The 23,163-nt window shown below is 37.0% G+C and overlaps 1 protein-coding gene across 1 annotated transcript in view; it reads right to left on the bottom strand.

The window, feature by feature from the left end:
- Window positions 1–23,163, bottom strand: part of LOC108679844 (kinase D-interacting substrate of 220 kDa) — a 162,831-nt gene that overhangs the window by 5,242 nt on the left and 134,426 nt on the right. The window contains exons 8-26 of the mRNA XM_047880958.1: window positions 22,888–23,020; window positions 22,139–22,303; window positions 20,811–21,018; window positions 20,304–20,450; window positions 19,490–19,638; window positions 17,983–18,141; window positions 17,534–17,657; window positions 16,381–16,603; window positions 15,346–15,525; window positions 14,541–14,774; window positions 13,803–13,970; window positions 13,295–13,377; window positions 12,499–12,660; window positions 12,020–12,188; window positions 11,548–11,661; window positions 11,113–11,310; window positions 10,381–10,554; window positions 9,697–9,907; window positions 1,727–1,809 (exon numbers count right to left, since the gene is read on the bottom strand). Coding sequence (XP_047736914.1) covers window positions 1,727–1,809; window positions 9,697–9,907; window positions 10,381–10,554; window positions 11,113–11,310; window positions 11,548–11,661; window positions 12,020–12,188; window positions 12,499–12,660; window positions 13,295–13,377; window positions 13,803–13,970; window positions 14,541–14,774; window positions 15,346–15,525; window positions 16,381–16,603; window positions 17,534–17,657; window positions 17,983–18,141; window positions 19,490–19,638; window positions 20,304–20,450; window positions 20,811–21,018; window positions 22,139–22,303; window positions 22,888–23,020 — 3,084 coding nt within the window. The remainder of the gene's footprint in view (window positions 1–1,726; window positions 1,810–9,696; window positions 9,908–10,380; window positions 10,555–11,112; window positions 11,311–11,547; window positions 11,662–12,019; window positions 12,189–12,498; window positions 12,661–13,294; window positions 13,378–13,802; window positions 13,971–14,540; window positions 14,775–15,345; window positions 15,526–16,380; window positions 16,604–17,533; window positions 17,658–17,982; window positions 18,142–19,489; window positions 19,639–20,303; window positions 20,451–20,810; window positions 21,019–22,138; window positions 22,304–22,887; window positions 23,021–23,163) is intronic.

Below are 23,163 nucleotides of genomic sequence, written 5' to 3'. Positions count from 1 at the left end.
TCAAAGTACGGATGTACATTTTACCATTTATGCAAGGCTGCTTGAATACCAGAGAATGTTTTTCCCCTTTAAAATTTTACAAATTTTAGATATTTCTTCTAATGAGGTTAAGAAATCCTTGCTGTTTTAGGGCAACTCTACAATCTAGTAACTTTACCCGCTGTTCAACACGAGCGAAATTTCAACTGATTTAGAAAAGATAAATTGTCTTGAAAGATTACGATGGTTTATGAGTCTGCAAAACATTAATTGTCGTGAAATTGGTAATTGTAGCCCAGTCATCGAGTAATCATCGAAGTCATCAACATTAAACCTTAGGCTTAATACACACAAGATACTTTAAAATCTCCACTTTTCAGAACCACAGCCTTAGAAGGGAAGTCCACAGTCCCGAAGTTATAAGTACGCGAAACTTTTTTCTCTTATTCACACCTTGGATTGTATGAATAAATGAATACGTGTATAAATAAGGTGAGTTACTATGTATCCAATAAGATTTTGGTGCATTGATATCATCAGCCAAAGTTTATTCTGGTTATTTAAAATAATTCTAATAGTATCATTCACTGCTCGTACAATATTACAATTTAGGAAATTTATGTGAAAATATTGTACTTATAAATTTGTCAGGCTAAAATAGCATTCGTACGGCATTGCATGCGATATAAACTGATAACAAATCGACTTGTACGACATGCATATAAGAAAGAGTGCGAATTTATTGCTATGCTGCAATGAAAATATGATGCACAAAAAAGATTCTTGAAGAAAGACAGGAAATTGCCTATTGATGTGACAATGGAAATTTTGAAGTTTGAAAATTTCTGCAGATTCACATCGTAAATGCGATTTTTTATTTTGATAGAATAAACAGTACGTCGCGCGTTGTAGGAATAATATTGAACTCGGGTAGAAACAGTGTAAGACAGTGTATAAAGTTCGAAAATTCAAGAAATATCATCGAAAAAATCAAAGCTTGTTGGAGCCATGAAAAAAGTTCTAAACTCTTGGTGAATGCGCAAAATTCAATAAAATTGAGTAGTTTCGTCAAGATTATGTATTATCACGAACGTTCGATGCCAAATTCGATTGGAAAGCGGTAGAAAATTCGCCCGAAAATTGTCCAGAAGGATAGTATGTGAAGAAACACCTCTGCTAAACGCTAGTGCACACAGCGCTGGAAATGACTTATCATTTAGAGGTAGAAAGATTTGTTGAAGAGACGAAAACATTTTTGGTGATAGATAAAAATGGCCCACTAAAGTCTAGAAGCATAAAAAATGTGGAAGAACATTCCCAGTATAAACGCTAGTCGCAAAGTTTCAATATTGTCATGAAAGAAAAATTAATTGCTAATATGCGAAAGTTTTAGGACTTTTAGCCAATTGTGACTTTTGCGAAAGCGATTGTTTAGCATTGCAAGCGAAAACTAAGAAACACGGTGATAGGTACCCTACTAAAATAAGAAAAGTTAAGTAAGCTTCTAACACGTAAGATCACAAGTAAAGTATTGATAAGGAAGCGAAATGTGCAATTTTCATCTTGTATTTCAATAGATGTAAAATCATCGAATGTATAGCAACTAAATAAAACATGCTAAGGACATAAACAGGTATATATTTCACTATGAGAGGCCAATTACAAAACGGAGACTAAATAATTTCATTCGACAATTAAAAGGACGACTTTTGCGATCAGTGATCAATTATTTTTGAAGAAAAAATACCTGTCTGGAGACCAGGCTGGTCTTCGCATTGCGCCGGCAGTTGAAGTCCTCTCGATGCGGCGGCGCAAAATACCGCGGAGTACCTGAGGAAAAATTCAGACTTACAGAATATTTTTAAATTTATTATTTTATTATTATTTTTTAAATTTATTATTATATATTTTTTAAATAACGATAAAAAATTATTGTTATTTATTAAGATTCGTTCATTTTTTGTAAAAGCAATAATCGGATCGTAGTTTTTCGTGAACATGTATGATTATCAACGCGCAATGTGGCTACAGTTTTATTCTACGAACAAGGCACATATGTGATATGTATTTATTTTAGAGTACAGAAATATGGTTACAATTATTGCACCTAACCGGGAACCTAACAAGCTCAGCGAGGGAGGAAGAGAAAGAAACAGCGAAGAAGAACAAATAAAATATCCCAAAATATCAGTATGCAAGGAGTGGGGTTATACTGAAATTAAGTAAAACCCAGTGTAATGGAAGGGACTAAATTCTTAAATAAAGATCAACTAAGGTTCAAGGTAAGTGAATTATTCTGCCGTAAATCTTCAGGCTTCTGAGTTATAAGCTAGTAGTAGGAAAAGCTGATAAATAATTGATACAGCGTTTAGTTAAAACAGCTAGTAATTTTGAGAATATTTATTTGTAAGTGACTGTATTTATATCGGCTGGAAAGTATAACGGCGGTTAATTTGAACATGCGGAACTATAACAAGGATGTGACAGTCCTCTTTAAATTGGATTTGAAATAGAATCGTTTCATTATTTTTCTGGAGCAGGAGGTTGTTTGATAATATATAATATAATATAATATTTAAACGCTCCAAAACATTTGCTTAAAATGGCAAGCAGAAAAACATTTCAAAACTATACCGGTAGGTACCTATATATTACACGGTTTCTGGCAATCTCATTTCCGTTATAAATATTAATTTTACACATTTTCCACTTATATTTCAAACCTGAGAAATATACTACCGGTACATGATTTAGATTTCCTGAATTTATATGGTATGATGCAAGTTGGCAAGCAGCGTCAAAAGGCAATCACTTTTTCAAGAAAGTGACGAAAGGAAAGATGAATTTGAAACGGATGTATAAATGAATGAGAAAAAAACAACAAATACCTTTTCGAATTTTTGTTATATGCTGTTCGACTTTATTCATTTCAAATCGCGAGAAAAAACATTATGAATGAATAAATAGAAACAAACGTTTTAAAAATACGCCATTGATTGTAATTTTTGGATTTAAAAAAATTCTAATTGCCCCAAAGCTCTATAGGAACGGAAAGCGCATGGCATATACACTCGAATTTTATTTGGCTGGACTAAAGTGTGGTTGAAAGTCCTTTCATCGAAAAAGAAAAACTGATACCTTCTATTAAACAAACTACTCAGTTATCAGTTGGAAGTGATAAGATGCAGTAGTCACTAAATTCATATATACAGAACGCCAATGAACAATGAAATTTATGAATCATTATAATTTGTGATTATTGAGAACTGATTTCGTTATAGAGGTTCTCACGAATGAATTTTTTGGGTTTATTCGTTAGCAAATTTACTACGGATTCCACTAGGCGTATTCCGCGGCTGAGTAATAATTGCGATTCGTACTACAAGTCACTTGACCAGAAAAGGGGGATTTTGAAATGCATCTCAAATAATTTTAACGTATTAGCTGACTTCCAATTTTAATGAATTGTAGATTATTTACGATTTATTTGGATCGAGATTTAAGTTTGTATAAATTTATAGATTAGACGATTCAGACTTCACAGGGGGCTTCTCATATATGAACTTGTCTTACATCCTATTTGAAATATAAAGTAACGACCTCACGCTTAGGAATTACTTGATATGAGCCTCATGCTTGTCGAAATAATGCTCGATTTCTGATCTTCTTAAATCTCGAACACGACGAAGAAAAATTAATGAACCTTTTTACCAAGTATTATTTAAATTTAATTTTGGAGGGTTGCCACTTTCGTAAAAATTCGGTGGGTATAACTCTCAGAAACTAAATCGATGAAATATGCATGAATAATTATCAACGTTGCGAATAAAATCATAAAATATTATCATTACATTAGTGCTCCGGAAAGTCTGCTCAAGTTACATATGTTTTCAGTTTCATCAAGCTTGAATTCAGAAAAATGAATGGGTTAATGTATCAATAGTGACACATTCAGACGCAGCGCGAGCAGGCAGCGGACGGGCATTGATACACTAACAACAGCCAGAATCTATACTTTTAAAAAAAGTTAAGAGATCGTAAGTTCATCAGCCAATCATTGATGGCCTTTCAAACAAAATCCACCAATCATAGACATGAAAATAGAGCGTAAGTACTTACGTTCACTTAGCGAATTTTGAAAGTATGGCCCCAGATTCGTATGGGTCACATGATCAATATGAATGCAAAAAAGTGCATAGGTATTTGGACAAGTCCTCTTTTATTTTTCTCAGAGGGTAGTTGGAAATGCGATTATAGAATTGGTAGCCTTTCCTGGAGGTGACGAGATTTGACAGGTCAACTTAGCGGGATTATGAAAACAAATATTATGTATGCGGAGCTTGACTATAGGTTTTATTAGGAATCAATAATATTTTTCATACGATTATTTAAAAATTAAGTTCATAGTAACTATAAAATCTGAGCCAAATCACCTCGAAATTTGTATGTACCATCTTAATCCGTCTATGCGTCTAAAAAATGTCCCCGTTTCTACAATAACCATCTAGCATATGGATCATTAATACCCAATATGATCGCATTCCCTCCTGTCTTGATTTAAATTGTAAGATTTCGATTATTTTGGGGTATTTGAGTTTACGTACGATATAGTTTTAAATTTTTTAGATGATGATTTCATGATTCATTATTAAAAATTCAGCCCTATTTTTTGTGCAATATGCAATATTAGACTATGTGCACAAAATCTTGATCGGCATTCATGGATTGTTCAGCTATATTCAAGACGAGATGTAACTAAACATTTGGTAGTGCAATGATGTAAAAAATGTAGGAATATTCAAATTTGCAAGCCGGATCTTCTGCTTCAATGTTAAAAAAAATTAAAAAACGTACAAAGGTTAAAACGTTAGAGGCCAAATAAACAAATTTGAAATCATCAATATGACGGACATATGCCTAATTTAAATTGAAGGGAAGCTTTCAAAACAATTCATCAGAATTTACGTTGCTATGATATTTCATTTAAATAATTTCGGATGAAGTTGCTTTTTAGATATCGTTTTGAGGAGCAACGTCGGTTATATCGTGATAACTTCTAGGAGATTGGTGGATGATCAAAATATTTTAAATAAATCTGCTAAATCAAAAATCGACAACTTCGCTGCCTTATTCATCATCCAAGATTTTTTAAAACAACAATAAATCATTTATAAAAAATCATATATCCGCATTGTAAATCAATTATAACAATTGGACTTTCGATATTAATATTTTCAATTAGTTATGCATTTATCTACTTGAGATCTGAACTTAAAATTCAGGTTTTAAGCATTTTTTCTGCGATACATTTCTTCTGGCAAATCGTTTTAGTAATAGGCTTCTATCACGATACTTAAGCTTTATTTCCAATTTAATAGCAACAAGTCTCTAAAGAAAAATCGAACATGAACTATACAGGTGTGAGTAAAGATGATGCACGTTTAGAAAGCACTTTGGAGACGAACTTCGAAGTTCATGTCTTTTTGTTAAATTTTCAAACTTATTTAATTTCACCTTTAGTTCTAATCCAAAATAGAACCCAAAATTTTTCTCGTGGAATGGAATTCGTTATTAATCGTCAATTTTGTTCATATAAGCACACGAACGTTCGCTGCATACAGAAAAATTTCATTAACGTGGAAGCTGAATCGAGCTTCCCTCGTCATAAAAAAATCTGACTAAAATTTATGCCGACATTGACTTTATTAATTTCTTGCCCAATTTATAGGTAACTTTAGAAGGCACCGGTTGCCATTAATACAATTACGTTGAGCCTTGGTGGCAAGAAAAAAGTTATTGAATCTATTCTTCCATAGTTGTATTACGTGAATAGTTTGCGACGCATTTTAAAATTAATATTAGAAATTCATCTCAAACTGAATGCTTCAATCGGAATTAAGAGTTAGTAGTTTACTCCAAAATCGATCTGGATAGTTTTTTTCTAAACAACGCGGTTGAATGTCGGATATGAAATACTTTTGGAATGGAAATTGGCTTCAATTTTAATTTTTTTAGCTTTGCATCAGAGCGGTTTTCACCTTTCGGAATACCAAGTTAGGTCAACAACTTGGCGGAATGTCGTCATGTTCGATTTTCAGAATCATTGAAATTATATTTCACAATATTTAAACAGTCTTTGATTATCGGAACAAAATTTTATTTAAACTACTGTGATGGTCGCCAAAGCTCTCCGAGAGATTAGGAATTTACGTGCGCTGTAATAAACTCGTACTTGGGTCCTGGTTCGATTTATCACACAGGTCAGTGGAACATAAAAATGATTTATCAGCAAATTGACAATTTATGTTAAAGCGATTTCAGATTATTTACAAGGATGGACGTTACTAAAGCAGGGTATTATTAAGTTTTGACTGTGACCCTAGAGCAATACTCTGATTACCCTAGAGTAATCAGAGCTCAGATGCAGGAATTTTACAGGGATCAAATCAGGCTCACTCACACAAAAAAAGAACAAGGCAAATAAGCAAACAGAGAATTAATGACAACAAAAGCATGGCTCAACAAATCATGGGGGGAAGTAAACACAAACTATTAAAATATTTTATTTAGGCACTAAATGACTGGCTCCTTAGCGATGGACATCACAACTAAATGATAGTTCTGAAACGGAATTTATTTTCATAGACAAAAATGTAAGGAAGCCGCTGAAAAAACAGCAGGTTATTGAACATGAAAGTTTTAAAATTTTTGGTAAACAAAGTTATGGCTAAACCTCAACTGTGGCGGGATGGTGGAACGATGAAAATGTAACCAGTTTCAGTCGAAGATAAACATACGCAGAGTGAGATTAGAGAGCGGAAATTTTAAATAAACAAATTCTATACTTGAAGTGAAAGAAGAAGAGACTCGATGTTAAAAAAGAGAAAAATTATTGAACAATAGCACAATAGGATTATCAAATTAATATCTGTCCTATTCCGTAAGTGATGGGATCAATGGCAAGTGAGTGTGGTCATCTGACAAGAAAGGTTTCACTTACTGCAGGGTTCGTTTGAAACCCGTTCATGGGATCAAGCATATTAAATATTAAGGTTATCACTACACCACATTGCTATCATCACCACGCAAATAAATGGCACATCATCAACGCATGCCACATCCATGTCACATGCCACGCCACTGATCTATTCATGTTGCCTCACTGGTTTACCGCATACGTTGCAAGTATGTTAAATGGAAGAGCTGTTAAAAATATCACATTTCAGTTGCATTGATTTCAACAAGAATTTCAATACTTCATTTCAGTAGACAAATGGAAGACGAGAAGAAAGTGAATGCAGAGTATGAAGTATGAACAGCTCTTAAGAGTTCAGAGGCTTTTGTTATATTTTCAAGCCATTTTATCATCACAGTCAACAAAAGCGATCTCATAAAAACAAAAGACAAATTTTGATATCTGTTATCAGAAATGATGTCAATTTAAACTAAATAAAGTTGAACAAACATTATTGAACAAATATTGCAGGCTGACAGCATTCGAAGGAAATTAAAAAGAAGCAATACCGTCTTCAAAATGTTTCGCCAAGACAGTATCATTGTAAGAAAAGGTCAAACCTAAAGATGAAAGTAAATAAGCGTCAACGCGAAGAAAATTTTCAAAGCAACTTATCTATCAAGCGTGCGGATAAGCACCAAACGTCAGACACCACCAGTATGGAAAAAACACATTAGAACGGCATGCAATATAATAGTAAACCAACCTTAAGGCAGCAGACGATTTATAATTAGCAGGGTGAGGTAACAGTCATTTAATAATATTGTCACGATACATATAAGTCAATGCCAATAGGAGGAGCTACAAATGATTTTTAAGGTCTAGTGACTGATCATCAGGGCCTTATTTTAGAGAGCGAGGATGACTGGATGAGCATGTACTCAAACTTGTCGAGTATGACATAGGGTGGTCATGGAATGGTTACACACTAGATCATTCAGATCGACTGTCATGGATGATATCCCGTAGTACATGCATGAAAATATAACAACTTAACTAAATACAATTGAGTTCACAGATAAAGGCATCGAGAAAAACGGTACGCACTAGTATATGTAAAATTCTTTTTAAAGACTGCAGAAGTGGACGAAAAGTAACAAAAAGAACGAATGCCTTGAAAAAAGGAGAAGTAAGGGGGATGAATGCTCAAAAAAGTTTGGAATATTATGGTCAACAACGTGCTAATAGGGGGCCGGGTAATGTACAGTACATTAAATTGAATTATTTTGAGTTACGCTTTCCAGTGAGCGCAATGCATGGTGGGGTATCATGGATACACGTGCAATACACAGGCAACATATTGGGGCACCAGCAGGCAGATGGGACCACAGGTGCAAACACTGCAATGCAAAATCAACTAATCTCGCGCAAAAAAATTAAACAAAGTTTCTTCCGGAAACTATGGTTCATAATTAAATGGCATCATAAACGAACTCTTTTAGGCCTAAACAAAAAGAAACTGCTCATATTTTAATCAAATCGAAAATCGGTATTGTCAGGCAATAATTGGAATTTTATATATCGGCAGAAATTCAAATTATAATTATATGTATTTCTTGCTGAAATTATGGAGGTCTGTGTGAGACGAGAAATGTTCTAAATGGTTATGATAAAAGAGGTCGACAGAATGGATAGCGGTGAACAGCGCAGGAGCGTTTCATACTTAAACAGAACATATCACAGGACAGCTCAGCCCAAAAGTCAAGTAGAAAACTTGACAAAAGTAATCCTGCCATCTAACAGATAATTCGTATCGACAGCCGTACGGACCAGAAAATCGAGTAATCCGTTCAGATAATATTTCAATACAAAATGCTGGCGAAGAAACACGCCAGTAATACTGATCGCTTCAACATTCACGGCTAAAGAAATCATGAACCAATATAGAATTTTCAACGAAAAACTCAGCAACAGGAACACTCGTAACAAGATTAAAAAATGAAATAAGTGACTGCGTTTTCAAGATGAATTATACGCTTTATCACAGGTAAGGATAATTTTATTCATACGTGCTAAAAATGAATGCAAAATGCCCCAAAGTTCTGTACATTATAAATCATCGAATCGAAAAATTTAGTAGAACGTGCACAAAAAATGTAAAGAATTACTACTACTCGAAATGTCGGTATCGAAAAATATCAAACTGTTGAAGATTGACAAACGATGAGCAAAACATCAAGTCTGCTGGGAACGAAATTAATCATTTTTAATCACATAAACAAATATAGCAAGTGAAAAATGCTTTTAGGACATTTTCGACCCCAATAAAAAACTTGTATGAAGGGATGCATGGTTCATACGCGGGTGACTCATAAAACTGAGACATGCGATATGAACGCACCACAAAAATACGAATGGCCATTCAAATGTATGAGTGTCAGAACAAAATCTACAGTACATGAATAAATAGCTATACATTTGACGTTCACTTCTTCACAACAAAGTAGTTGTCTTTCAGGCAGGTGCCCATTTTATTAAATTGGTGAATGTGAAGTGAACACATTAAAATTGTCCAATATAAAAGTACCAGACTTTCAAAAGGCCAAATGTATTTTCTCTCGATCATCAAAAGGACGAAAAGGACTGGGTGCTGGTGCAAAGGAGGGGCGCAAGGTTTTAAAAGCTTCAAACAAACAACAACGATGCTTAGGGAATTTCAGTGAGGACGGGAGAGTCCGAGGGGGGGCCTTCAAGAGCATTACCCCGGCGAGACGAGGACGCGTCTGATGGCAAACTGGAAATTTCGTCGCCGAAATGATGGCTTCCCCCCAGCGCCCCGTCCAGAGTTATGGGAGCTCCGAAGCGTACATTCCTCGTGATGAAATCTTCCTCTTCCGCCGTGATCTCTATATCCCTCAGGCATTGTACGACCATCTTGAACAGCTCCCAGTCGCCGAAACTCATTGAAAGCTCCTGCAACACACAATCAGCACATCCAACACTCCATTAGAATTAGAAACAGTGAAAACCTAGTAATTTAAATCAAAATGACTGCTGTTTCATAGATAATGTAATTCTTATCTGGAAAGATTTATAAAACAATATTTCCCTATTGACTAGTAAGATAGACATACCCTTATTAACTCACAATACCTTACCAATCGATACACGCTTGCGTGGACTCATAAGCAAGGGTCTTGTATCAGGATAAATCATCAAAAAGAACCCATCAGCTGTACGATCCTTTTAAGAACCTTTACTTATTTCGGTATTAGGATTTTAGTCCAGTAACGATTCCCATATAGACAAATGGTAGAGAACAAATAGTTTCAGGGAAATTTGCTTCCAGTTCTTCTAACGCGAAGGCCTACTGGAGAATTGTTACTTATCCATAATCCTCAGAACGAAATTAGTTATAAATGCAGTTTGGAAGTCGGAGAACCTACTTTCTTGAGCTCATCCAGGTCGCAGTGCGCCAAGACTTTGCCGGTGATGTTGTTGGCTCGGAAATTATCTTGATACTTGGGCAGCACCGCAGCGTTCAGCCCCACGATTTTATTGAGTAGACTACACAGATCCTCTAAAGTCATGCTCGAGAGATGCTTTTCAGGCGTATCACTCTGCAACACACAAGGGATTTTCCATCAACTATTATGCATTTAGAGAGTTAAAAAGCAATTTACTACCGATCGCTAATTCCTAACGTGTAAAATTCGTGTGATCATTTTTGGAAAGGAAGAACGCATAAAACTCAAAAAGCGGTAGTACGTACAAAACCCAAGTCGAAAAAAGCTGGAAGTCCCAATGAAATGCAATTGCCAGAATAACCTAATAAGTGGATAATAGCTATTTCATCTCAGTGTTTAACATAATTGAAAAGCCTTTCTCAGTGAAAGGGAATGGTTTCTATTACAGCCAAAAATATTTTAAAAATATGATAGAAACGATCAATGTCAGGAGATTCCCACCAGAATGGTGTCGAGGTCCTAAGCATTCCTAGAATAAGAAAGAAACAAGCAAAATTTTGCAAGATATTGCTCACCAGAATTCCTAACCCTTCCTAGAATAAGACAGAAACAAGCAACATCTTCAAGACATAGCTCACGAGAATGGTGTCAAGGTCCTAACCCTTCCTAGAATAAGACAGAAACAAGCAACATCTGCAAGACATTTCTCACGAGAATGGTGTCGAGGTCAGGCAGGTTCATTTGTGACGCGGGAGGGGGGATGTTGAAATCCAAAGAACCTCCCACATGAGATGCCAGGGGCGCGGGGAGATAGTTAGGGGGCTGAGGCGGGTATCCCCACATTAGAGGGTTCAGAGAGGCGTGATGAGGTAAACTTCCCGTCGACACTTTCTGGTTGCTGCGCTGTATCTGGAGAGCAAGTACATTTTGCAATTAGGGACGCTTGTTTTTTTTTGCGTCTAAAGAGAAAAGAATGAAATTCTACATTAGCATATCCTCATTAGGAATCAGAATCAGTTTAGTAGTTAGGCAATGCGCCAAGAGGTATCGTCAATGAAGATGTCCCGAGTTATTGGTTTATCGCAGGCACAAGAAACAAGAAGAAATAAATAAATTGAAAGCATAAGCATATTTTAGAATGTTAACCTGTCTCCTGGTGAGCGTGGAGGCTTTGCTGGCGACATCGTAAGGTGTCTGGTAGTTCCACATGGGCGCAGGCGTGGACGCGACATCGAACTGCGGCTGATCTTCCTTGATCACCTGTCGTAATAATACCAGTCATGGATATAATATGATATAATATAATATAAGATATTATATATATTATTATAATATAATATAATAAGAATTAATAAAAAAGATGCGAAGCAGGTCACAATTACGACCAGAAAAGATTTCAATATTAATAAAAGGATCATTTGAATAGTTAGCGTTCATCACCTTTGCAACAAATTGAAGTAAAGAAATAATGGTGTAAGAGCATTAAAATGGATGTGCATTGCACATGAAGCAAGAAATAAAAAGCCTTACCGAGACTATAATAAGGACACATTATTTGTAATTTTCTTGCTATCACAAGGAGAAATTTTTCAGAACATTTGCAATAAACATGACTCACCTTTCTAATGAATGGATCCAAGTTTATGGTGAATGGCAAGAAGACTTTCATGTCCGCAACATGCAAGGAAGTTTTGTGCATGGACAAGAAAATTTCAAACTTTTTCTCGTCTTTGTCCATGATCAGTAAAGGCTCCATGTCCTTGTTGTTCGGAATGAGGTTTTTAATCCTGCAGAAAAACTATTTTGAAGAACACGTATATAAAGAATTATTACAGGGAGTTGAATAATTACCTATATTCGTAGGAAATTAAATGATGAATTACATGAAGCTAAATGATCTATAGGACCATTTGATGCATGCTCTAACGAACTGTTTTTGTTAACTTCCATATTTATAATGAGACATACAAGGCCATAATCAACACGAACTCTTCACATTAAACAAGACTAATTCACGTCTGCAACAATTCGATTAGCGCTGCAAGGTCTAGGTATTGGAATACGATGCTTAATTAGACTCAGGATTGGACTAATTACTTGTCATAAAGATCCTTAAGGGAGATCTTATCCTCGATGGCTTCTTCATGCACTTCATGATACATGATGATCCACGAGGCGCGATACGGCCACTGCTCGATGATGTTAATCCACGACGCCAAGTGGTACCAGTTGAAGTCGATGTGGAACGCCTTCAATAACCTGATCAAAATTACAAACTCAATCAATATTCGTAATACGTAAATAAAAAATTAAGGCGTCTTATTAAATTGCATCGTGGCCAAGAGTCTACTAACAGTAAAAATATTTCCAAGAAAGTTCATTCATTATATTTCCGATGCAAACCTTCGAACTAAGAGCTTTCATTATCAGTTTAAAACGTCAGTACAAATAATAAAGTCAATTTGCATGACTAAAATAATAAGGGAAAAATTTGCCTGCAAAAATATCAAGGTCAAATTGTTCGAGAGCCATTAAAATCGAAATGAAGCTCAAATGTCATCACGTATCAGCTCCTTAACAATATATGTAGGAGAAAGTGGTACATTGGGGACAGTGGGACACATGAATTATTGTTCATATTAAAGGTTAATGTTAAACAACAGTGTCGGGTAGTAATGGCACACAAGTCAGTGCATTAAAGGACGTGGCAGAGAGGCGCGTTGCACCCTTTGCAATACCGTATCCAATAATTAACGCGTCCAACTGTCCCCCATTCACTTTCCCCTAGATATCAAGTATCATCATAAAGAGAAACTCGTACACCACATATTAATAATGAACTTATAAAACATTGCGCAAAAACATGAAACAAGTTTAATTCAGAGTTTCTCACCTGCCGGTGATGTAGACGACGTTCATGAGGCGTCTCATGGAGCGAGGGTTGATGTCACTGAAGTAGTCGTCAGTGAGGAGCACCTAGAGGGAGGCAGAGATAGCAGATCAGGTTAACGAATATCGTGTTCCATTACGCCTTGTCTTAGTTAAATATATTTGCGGTTAGAGAATGAAATATTTCGAGGGCTGCATGAGAAATGAAAATATAAATAAAAACGTACTACTTATACTCGCGGAAAAGTTAAATAATACCGTCTAGCGATATATTCAAATAAACTCGTTCACTCTTTGACCCATTTCACTCCAAGAAAGAGAGCAATCGAATTTAAAATCTATGAGCAACGTCATCAAAGAATATTCCTGCGACAATATGGAAATGTAGGCACATTCTAGATACCGAGGCTCAAATTCCCCAGATTATTAATTTGTTTGCATGACCCTAAATGGGATCATAAGCGAGTTGCCATGACCATACACAGGATATTAAGTGAGTAGATGTGACCCACCTTTGTAAGGTCTTGAGCGCCGCCCGCCCTGTTGAGGTTGGAAGCAATGCTGGACGCGATGGAGTCGGACTGCTTGAGGAGACGGCGGCTGCCTTTACTGGGGTTACGGCGCATGCCGGCGGCCTGACTTACGCCGCTCTCCACCGACAACCGGCGACTCGTGGGTATCTGCATGTAGTTTTGTTAATAAGTAGGCTGAGTAGAACGCTAGGCAAAACTTTTCAATGGCTTTCCAAAATTTAAGATGGAAACCCTCTAAATGAAAAGGTTTCAACAGAAGTCGAGGAAAACACTCTCAATGAAAGGGTTTCGCGATTTTCCAGGGAAACCCTTTAAAAGCATGTACGATCACATATAAAAAAACTACTTATAAAAGCATGAACGAGTCATGTAGTGGCGACGTTAAAAGAGTCAGGTTCGAAACAAATCCCTATTAAAAGCATGGACGATACTTTTATTAGTTTGGAAATAGTAATTAGTTTGGAAATAGTAATTGTGTAGAGTGATGTTCACAACTCTCGTCCGAACCTTAACGTGCCTTCGGAAGCCAATGTACACAATAGCAACACGTCGCGTAAGTATCTGATTTATCGTAATCAGACCGACTCTTTCTCGCTCTCTCTGTGTTGCCAGTATACGTGCCGTGTTACCAATTGTGTTTCACTACCAACCAGCGGTGCCCCGTCGGATTACTTGTACAGTAGTGACTAGTGAAGCGTAATTGCTGGGTCTACTAACATGGCTGATGCCGCCCATGGCTGAGGTGGTTGCCACGCTGACAGAGTCAGTTTCGTCCACCCACAAGGTGCCCCCCGAGCGGTTGCGGGCTCGCTCGGCCACCTGCTGCGCCTGCTTCACCTTACGCAGCCCTGAGTTCTGCAGGTAGAAGGGCAGGTGCACGATGTTGCGCAGGTAGTCGTGCCCGCTGATGCTTGACTCGCTGAACACGCGGTGCACGTGCAGCTCTATTGCCTGCACACGTCAACGTGATAGAAACGTTGACATCAACAATATTCTTTAATTTTATAGTACTTAGATATCGTTAACATAACATAACATGGTGATGTCGGCGCTGAAGTGTAGGCCTGATGTGGCCTGTCGCCGATTCTTTTCCTTTTCGTGCCTTGTTCATAGATCTAAACTCGTGTCATTTGACCGGATGTTTTCATGACTGACGATAGTTTGAAGTAGCTACTAGACTTCCACTGGGTTCGATAAGGAGCTAGGCATTTCAAATCTGAACATATATTTTTCCATAGCTTTATCTAGTCTATTCTTGAACGTTAAGGATGAATAATAAAGAATGTTTTTGTTAGAATTATATACATGATGAATAGTACTACAAATTCATTAAATTGTTATCGATATCTTGTACATATCGATAAAAAAGTCGATTTACTGTTGACAAAATAAAGTATCACAGACAATAATTGTGAATAAGGGAGGAGCTTCAGGCCTCGGAGATAACATAATGATGAATGGTGAGTGGAGTGCTCACCTTACGAAAATTAACGATGATGAAGGACAAGCAAGCGATGCTCACCTTGGTGATGATGTGAGGGTCGATAGCGAGGACGATGATGAATGGCGCCGAGGAGTCAGTGAAGAGCGTGTTGACCGCGTCGAGCACGGAGAGCACCTTCTCCTGCTCGCACGTGTCCAGTCCGTCCACGATGGCAACGAGTCGCGTCTGCTGCTCGCTGAACGCGTCCAGGCATTTCACCTGCGCACCAAGTACGACAATGTATCAAAATATAACTCAGTACTCACTGCAGTGAGTGACAGAGAGAGCATTTTCTCGTCGACGATAATGTGAAGTTACGGACGGACGGACGGACGGACGGACGGACGGACGGGCGGACATGGCAAGCACAATAGCGCTTTTTTTATAAATGAGAAAATGCGCTAAAAATTGTTCAAATATAACTTAGTAAAGGTCTATCACGACTACTGGACAGTGGCGAGTGGAATCCCCTAACAAGGATTCAAGGGTAATACTCTATGGAAACCGGTTTTGAACACTTCTATAAAATTCTATGGATGCGACATCATACATTCGCTCAAGTTAAAGATGACATATCAGCAATTTGTGTTTTTCAAGTATTAAAAGGCTGATATATTCCTGCGTTTTTGCAGTATATTTACAAGCAACAATTTTAAGATGCTCAACTTAAAGCACAAGCTCAATTTTATACGACTGATTAAGAATTTATTACACAAGTACCGGTATATTTTATTAGCTGGTATCAAATAACTAGTAAAACATTTATATTATACAGTGTCGTCAAATAACTAGTTAAACATTTATATTATACAGTGTCAGCTTTAGCATTCGAAGGCCAATAAATAATCGGACAAAAAATTGCAAAAATTGCGGTAACACGCCGGTCATTGGCACGGTTTTAAAATTTTCCTTCAACCTCGTTCATCTGAATATATTGGACGCGGACGATACAATCAAGCACGGTTACCCTGACATTTGCCAAGCTTAAAAACACCTCTGACTATTGAACAGGCGTATCTGAAAAAAATCCGTAAAAGACCAGGAATAACGAAAACAACGTTGCCTGAAACTCACCATGTCGACCATAAGCATGACTTCGCCCTTGAGGGTGTGGAGGTAGCCCTCTGCCTTGAGAGTGTCTAGTTTCGAGACAGCCCTCATGAGATGGCGGCGGTGCGAGAACACAAGGGACACGAGCATCCTGAAGAGGGTGTGCAAGTTGGCGATAAGCACCACCGCTACCAGCGCGATCGACGTGTACAGCAGAGGGTTGATCACGTAGCCGTGATACGGACGACTGCACAGACGCAAACAAAACTTTTTGATGCATGAGGGGTTCATGGCACATGACGGCATGGATTATTGGACATGATGAATTACCTTACTGGAAATTGATTAGCGAACTAAATACGTGCTAGTTGCATTGAAATACATAACGTATAGAGTACATTTCCTTACTGGAAATTGATTAGCGAACTAAATATGTGCTAGTTGCATTGAAATACATAACCGTATAGAGTACATTTCCTTACTGGAAATTGATTAGCGAACTAAATACGTGCTAGTTGCATTTAAATACATAACCGTATAGAGTACGTTTCCTTACTGGAAATTGATTCGCGAACTAAATACGTGCTAGTTGCATCTAACTACATAACCGTATGGACTTCATTTCATTACAGAAAATTTATTCGCACCTTGATATACAGACTTCTATGGTCCTCTGAGCAGGACTTAACGTCTCTAAGAAAAAGATTTAACGTTTGAGCGTGATGCATCAAGAACAGTACAAGAAAAATAGACCAATATGCGAAGATGTGTGAGTAGAGTTGGGTTGAAACGTAGTAAGATTGTGAGATAGGCTCTGGAGTGATAATAAAAACAATGCGGCGCACAAGGAATTGAGAGAAAACAGGATGAACGATCAGATAAAGAAAAGTGTTTAAGGGTCGATATATTATGGAATATCTTTTTACTCAATAACTATGAGTATTGGCGTATCATTATGCAATGGCCAGAGTTAACTATGACACTACGCTACTTCAAAATATAAAAGTATAATAATCACGCGGGGGTCACTCTGTCAAAATATCGAATAAATAATTAATAGAGTCATGAAACATCCAGGTTTTTTTTCTCTTATTCAAATGATAAGCGCCAGTTCCGATGATATTCTCGGACCATGACGGACATCACAAGGACGGGTCGCTATCATCGTTCAACTCACGAGTAAGGGTCGCTATCATCGTCGGCTGCAGGTTCCTCCTGAGACTCGTTGCTGTTATCATCGTCGTCCTCGCCGCCGTCCCCTCCCGTCAGGTTGTTCGTGACCGGCATGTCATCGTTCAGCGCTGCACCAAAGCATGAAGTTTCTTAATTTTTATCAAAAAATTACAGTCAGATATTAAAAACTAATTTTAGGTTAAATAATAAATACTGAATTTAGTGCTGAGAATTATTTTTCTAATGGTTCTCCAATTTATTATATATATAAAATATTTCGGTGAAATGGAAACGCGATTTTCCAATTTTAGCAAATTTAAAGAGCAAACATGTAAGTAGTATAATGAAATGAACAAAAATCAGATAAAATTTTTAATTTGTCATTACAAAATTAATTCATTATAAAACAAAGTAAAATAGATTTTAACATTCATTTCCTGGAGCGTTACATACTTATTACTGCAGGCTCTTCAGGTTCGTAGCCCCAGGCGTGGAATCCGAAATTAGCAGCGAGTGTGGACACGGTGAGCACGCAGAACAGCGTCACTAGGTAGATCAGCACGTATGGGATGCAGCACAGCCTTCTGTATCTCCACGGACTCGTGATTCCTTCTGTTCGAGGGGCAGAATCGGGGATTTATTCAACAATCCACATTAATCGTCTGGCAACGAAATACAAGGATACAGGTACTAATCCACACGAATCGACAACAAACGAAATAGAGAGATAGGTACGTACTAATCCACACGAATTGATAATAAACGACATACAAGGATATAATTATCCAGACGTATTGATAATAAACGAAAAACAATGATATACTAATTCACACGAATTGATAATAAACGAAAAAGAAATATATAATAATCCATAATAATCGTCAACAGAAGTACCAACAGTTACGGTAGTGGTAATACCTAGTTTTTATTGAACATTATATGTGTGATACAAACTGTCTTTATTAGAAGCATTATTGTAATTACAAATTTGGTTCCAGAAATGTATACGAGTAATTATCATAACGCAAACACATAATGGAATTGCCTATACACTATGGTATGCGCGGTAAACATTATAGCAGATGATAACATTTAATAATTCAATACAAACTCCAACCGAAGACTAAATTATAGTGCAAACTCTGAAATGCATTGATTCTCATGAGCACATTTTAGTGACTTTCTAATATATTTACTAGCGTTGCAACACAATAGAAACTAATAACACAAATAATAATTGACAGAGACCCGCAGTCAGCGTAAACGACATTACCATGCCACATACAAACGATCAAGATAAACAGTTTAATTGCCACAAAGCTTCGAAGAAATTAGGGTCAAATGCTTAACATCATGCCAAAATGCAGACGAGAAAATCACTTTTCAAGTACCGGTACTAAAAAAAGTACCATATCGAAAAAAGGAGTTGGCTTTTTAGCGTGTAAACAAATTTAACTCTCCGTGTTAACCTTCACCACTTCACTCATGGCAGCCATCCAGCATCATCTTCACGCTTTCAAACCATCTTCAGCTAGCTTGGACAGGTAAGAGAGGCAGGAAAAGTTTGGCATCAGAACTACACAAAGCGAACTTGAATGACCGGACACGACCTGAGTATGCACTGAAACACAACACTAAAGTACCTATACACTGAAACATAACACCGAAGTGTACGCTGCAACACAACACGCGAGTGTACACTGCAACACAACACGCGAGTGTACACTGCAACACAGCACGCGAGGGTACACTGCAACACAGCACGCGAGGGTACACTGCAACACAACACGCGAGTGTACACTGCAACACAACACGCGAGTGTACACTGCAACACAACACGCGAGTGTACACTGAAGCACAACACTAGAGTGCATACTGAGCGGGTATAATCGTACCACAAAACACGAGTAGAATGAAATCTTCAGTCACATATACAAGTATAATGAAGTGTTATACTGACGTGGCTTAGGTCTGAAGGCCCTGTAGAGGCGGGTGGAGAACACGCCGTACTCCTGCTCCACCTTATCGAAGAGCGACCCCAGCATGTGCACCACGGAGGACTCGCCGTCAGCGGTGTTGCCTGGCTTTGCTCCGTCCGCAAACACAAACCTGCACAACGGTTATTTATCATCAGCGTTTATTATCAACATAGATCTTGAAAATGTTAACCTCATCCCTTCACATCATTTATAACTAACTTTACTGCAATTTTTCTCTAATAATAAGAAACTTCATAACATTATATACTGAGAAACAGGTCTGCGCTCAGTAGGATATCAGGTCTATCAATTTGCCATGCATAATTAGATTCTTAGAGCCATGTTTCATGCTCCGAAAAATTTACGTGGAATCCGTAACAATTCATACATTTCGCACATTGTGAAGAAACGTGGAAGAAAATAATGCGAAAACGTGGAAGAAACGTCCGAATTTTACAATAGCCTAGCAACAGAATAAATTATTTCTCGGATAAAATCTTATTGGACTCAAGCGTTCATGGTATTTGGGATAAAATTTGATACACGAAAGGTTTCGAGATTCGAGAAACAAACTGAGGCACACCGAGGAAGAAAGAAAATGAAATTGACAAGTACATGGAATAAATGTTTTCCTGAATAGAACAAAACGAGTACATACTCGCATGAATCAAAAATTATTAACATTGAGATACAAACATACAACATCGATCATCATTTTTATAGCATTAGTTTGGAGGAAAATAACAGATATTCAAAGTGGAAAAAATCAAAAGGAAGTTAAGAAATGAAACTGACTTGAGGGGGCGCACGTGTAGGCTCTCCTTCCAGTTCCTGTACTGAGGCCCCGGCGGCGAGCAGAAGATGACTTGCATCACCAGCTTCAGGTTTGTCATGTAGCGCTCCAGCCGCACTGACAGATTGTGCCATAACTGAATCTCGTACCTGCGTCATATGAGTGAGGTTAATGAATAATGTCAGCCAAGGTAAAAAGGCTGATGAGAATGAATAATGTCAGCCAAGGTAACAAGGCTGATGATAATGAATAATGTCAGCCAAGGTAACAAGGCTGATGATAATGAATAAATGTCAGCCAAGGTAACAAGGCTGATGATAATGATAATGAATAATGTCAGCAGAGTTACCAAAGCTGTAAGTCGCATATACATCATACTCATAGTTACACCAAATAATAGAAATCAATATTGTTACTCAAGAGAAATTTAGATTTCAAAACGAATGTTTTTAACCATGATGGCAATGTGACATTTTTGAAGAAAAATAAATATAATATTTTTGGTCTACCTTCTCGATCCTTTCCACACGGCGATGAAGAAGATCGTGGAGATGATAAAGATGGAGCTGCCGATGCCGAGTCCAACTCGCCAGTCTCGGAGCGGCGCCCCTACCAGCAGCCCGCTGAGTACCCCCACGTGTAGCAGCAGCAGGAACACCAGCGGCGTGAATGTGAACATGGGTTCCACCCACTGACGGGTGAAGCTACGCATCTCCTCTGCAACCATACAGGATAAATAGTGAACATGGGTTCCACCCACTGACGGGTGAAGCTACGCATCTCCTCTGCAACCATACAGGATAAATAGTGAACATGGGTTCCACCCATTGACGGGTGAAGCTACGCATCTCCTCTGCAACCATACAGGCTCAAAATCAAGAAATTTTACCAATTGATACATTTTGTATCAATATTTGTATGGGTTAAAATATTGTAGGTATGATTAAAAAAATAGAAAAACCAATACATGAATTAATGAAAGAATTGTGTATGTAATATATAAGAGTATTTATGAATTAACGAGTTATTCTAAAATGACTCACAGGAATTATGAGAACGCATTGAATATGCAATAATTTTTACATCGGAAATTCTGAATTGAACCTAAATAATAATAATAATATGCGTTTAAAAATTAGTTTTCAAAGACAACACTTCTGAAGAATCCATTGTCTTGGATGTTACACATGTACAATGAATTTCTAATTTGATTTTCAAATAGGTAGGTACCTATTAAAAAAATTATCTTTCACAATTTTTCTAAGATATCAAAATTTTGTAAATTTTCAAAATTATTTATTTTGTCAACTGGTTCCTGTATTGTCTCTGACTTTATGCAATTGTGCAAAATTTCAGATCGATTGAACAGGTCAAATTGTGTCATATACCGTATGGATTATAACATTTGTAGCAGACGAAATTATTTTTTAGCTTTTTTAATAATGATAAAAAATTTTAATTTATAAAATTATTTATTCTGTCAATTGATTCATGCATTGTCTCCAACTTTACGCAAGGGTGCAAAGTTTCAGATCGATTGTAGAGGTGTGTCAAACATCGATAATAAGATTTGTAGTTGACAAAATTATTTTTAATTTTTTTAATATTGAAATTTTTTTAATTTTTAAAATCATTTATTCTGTCAATTGAATCATGCATTGTCTCCAACTTTATGCAAGTGTGCTAAATTTCAGATCGATTGGACAGGTAGAAGTGTGTTAAATATTGATTATAAGATTTGTAGCAGACAGACAGACAGACAAACAACAAGAAGTGAAGTTAAAGAGAAGTGTAGCAATAAAAGTAATTAAAATTTCATAGATGACTTGAGCCAAACCTTTGAGTTTTCTGATGAGGAAAGACTTGCCGGAGCCCCACTTAGCGTAGAGCCCCACAGCGATAGGCATCGAGAGGGAAGGTTCACTCAGGATGTCAGCTAAAGAAGACGAGTAAAGGTCGTATCCCAGCATGTTCTCGTTGTCTTCGTTCGTGTTCAAACGACCTGCAGGAAATAAATTCATTTTAAGGTGAAGACAAACCCTTCAAAGATACAATAATAATTATTGAAACTTTTGTTATTGTGCAATCACACGGTTTCGAATCTTTGTTACTAGGTACACTTCAATACCGAGATCTTTTTACCATTGTAAGTTTTAACGAGGGCTGCAAAAATTGATTCAAGTCCTCATTTCAAGTCAGCTCTGTCAATTGATTCAAGCTCGTTTTAGTAGAACATAGAAAATAAATAGTTTCTAGAAGTGACAAACTTGAAGAAATACTCGAAGCATACCTACATCTCGTACTGTTACTAGCAATAATTTCTATCAATAATAAGCAATAGGCCTGCTTTGCAAAACTTGATAGGCAATTTTCCACTGATACACATGGAATATTAATATTTCACACCATGTATGAAATCGACAAATCAAAAATACAATAATAACAACCAACGTCAAATATGAAATGCAAGATATAATGATCCACACGAATGGACAGTAGAAGAATCAATATATTACTTCAAATGTTTAATGAAAGTAACTATTATTATTATTATTATTAGGATTATGTGAATCTCGCACGACTTACGAGCACCGAATATTTGTCCTAATATTGTCTTTTGGTGAGCCAAGTCGATGTTGTAGGGCGTCTCTCCCGCTCTGTTGGGTCGGTACAACATTTGGCTGTTCTTTGGGTTCCGTAGTAAAATCTCAACTATTCCCTGCGTCAAAAAAATTAACATTTTAGGCACAAACAACAAATTAAACTTGTAGTCATTGTGATTGATCACTAAAGTATAAATTGAATTCGTTGGGCCACTAGAAAAATTTCCTTTATCCAATAAACAAACATGAAATATTAAGA

Source organism: Hyalella azteca, unplaced genomic scaffold (assembly GCF_000764305.2).
Source record: "Hyalella azteca isolate HAZT.00-mixed unplaced genomic scaffold, Hazt_2.0.2 contig6676, whole genome shotgun sequence".
Classification (NCBI taxonomy): Eukaryota; Metazoa; Arthropoda; class Malacostraca; order Amphipoda; family Hyalellidae; genus Hyalella; species Hyalella azteca.
Note: the sequence above shows the minus strand (reverse complement) of the source record. Positions and strands in the feature narration are given on the sequence as shown.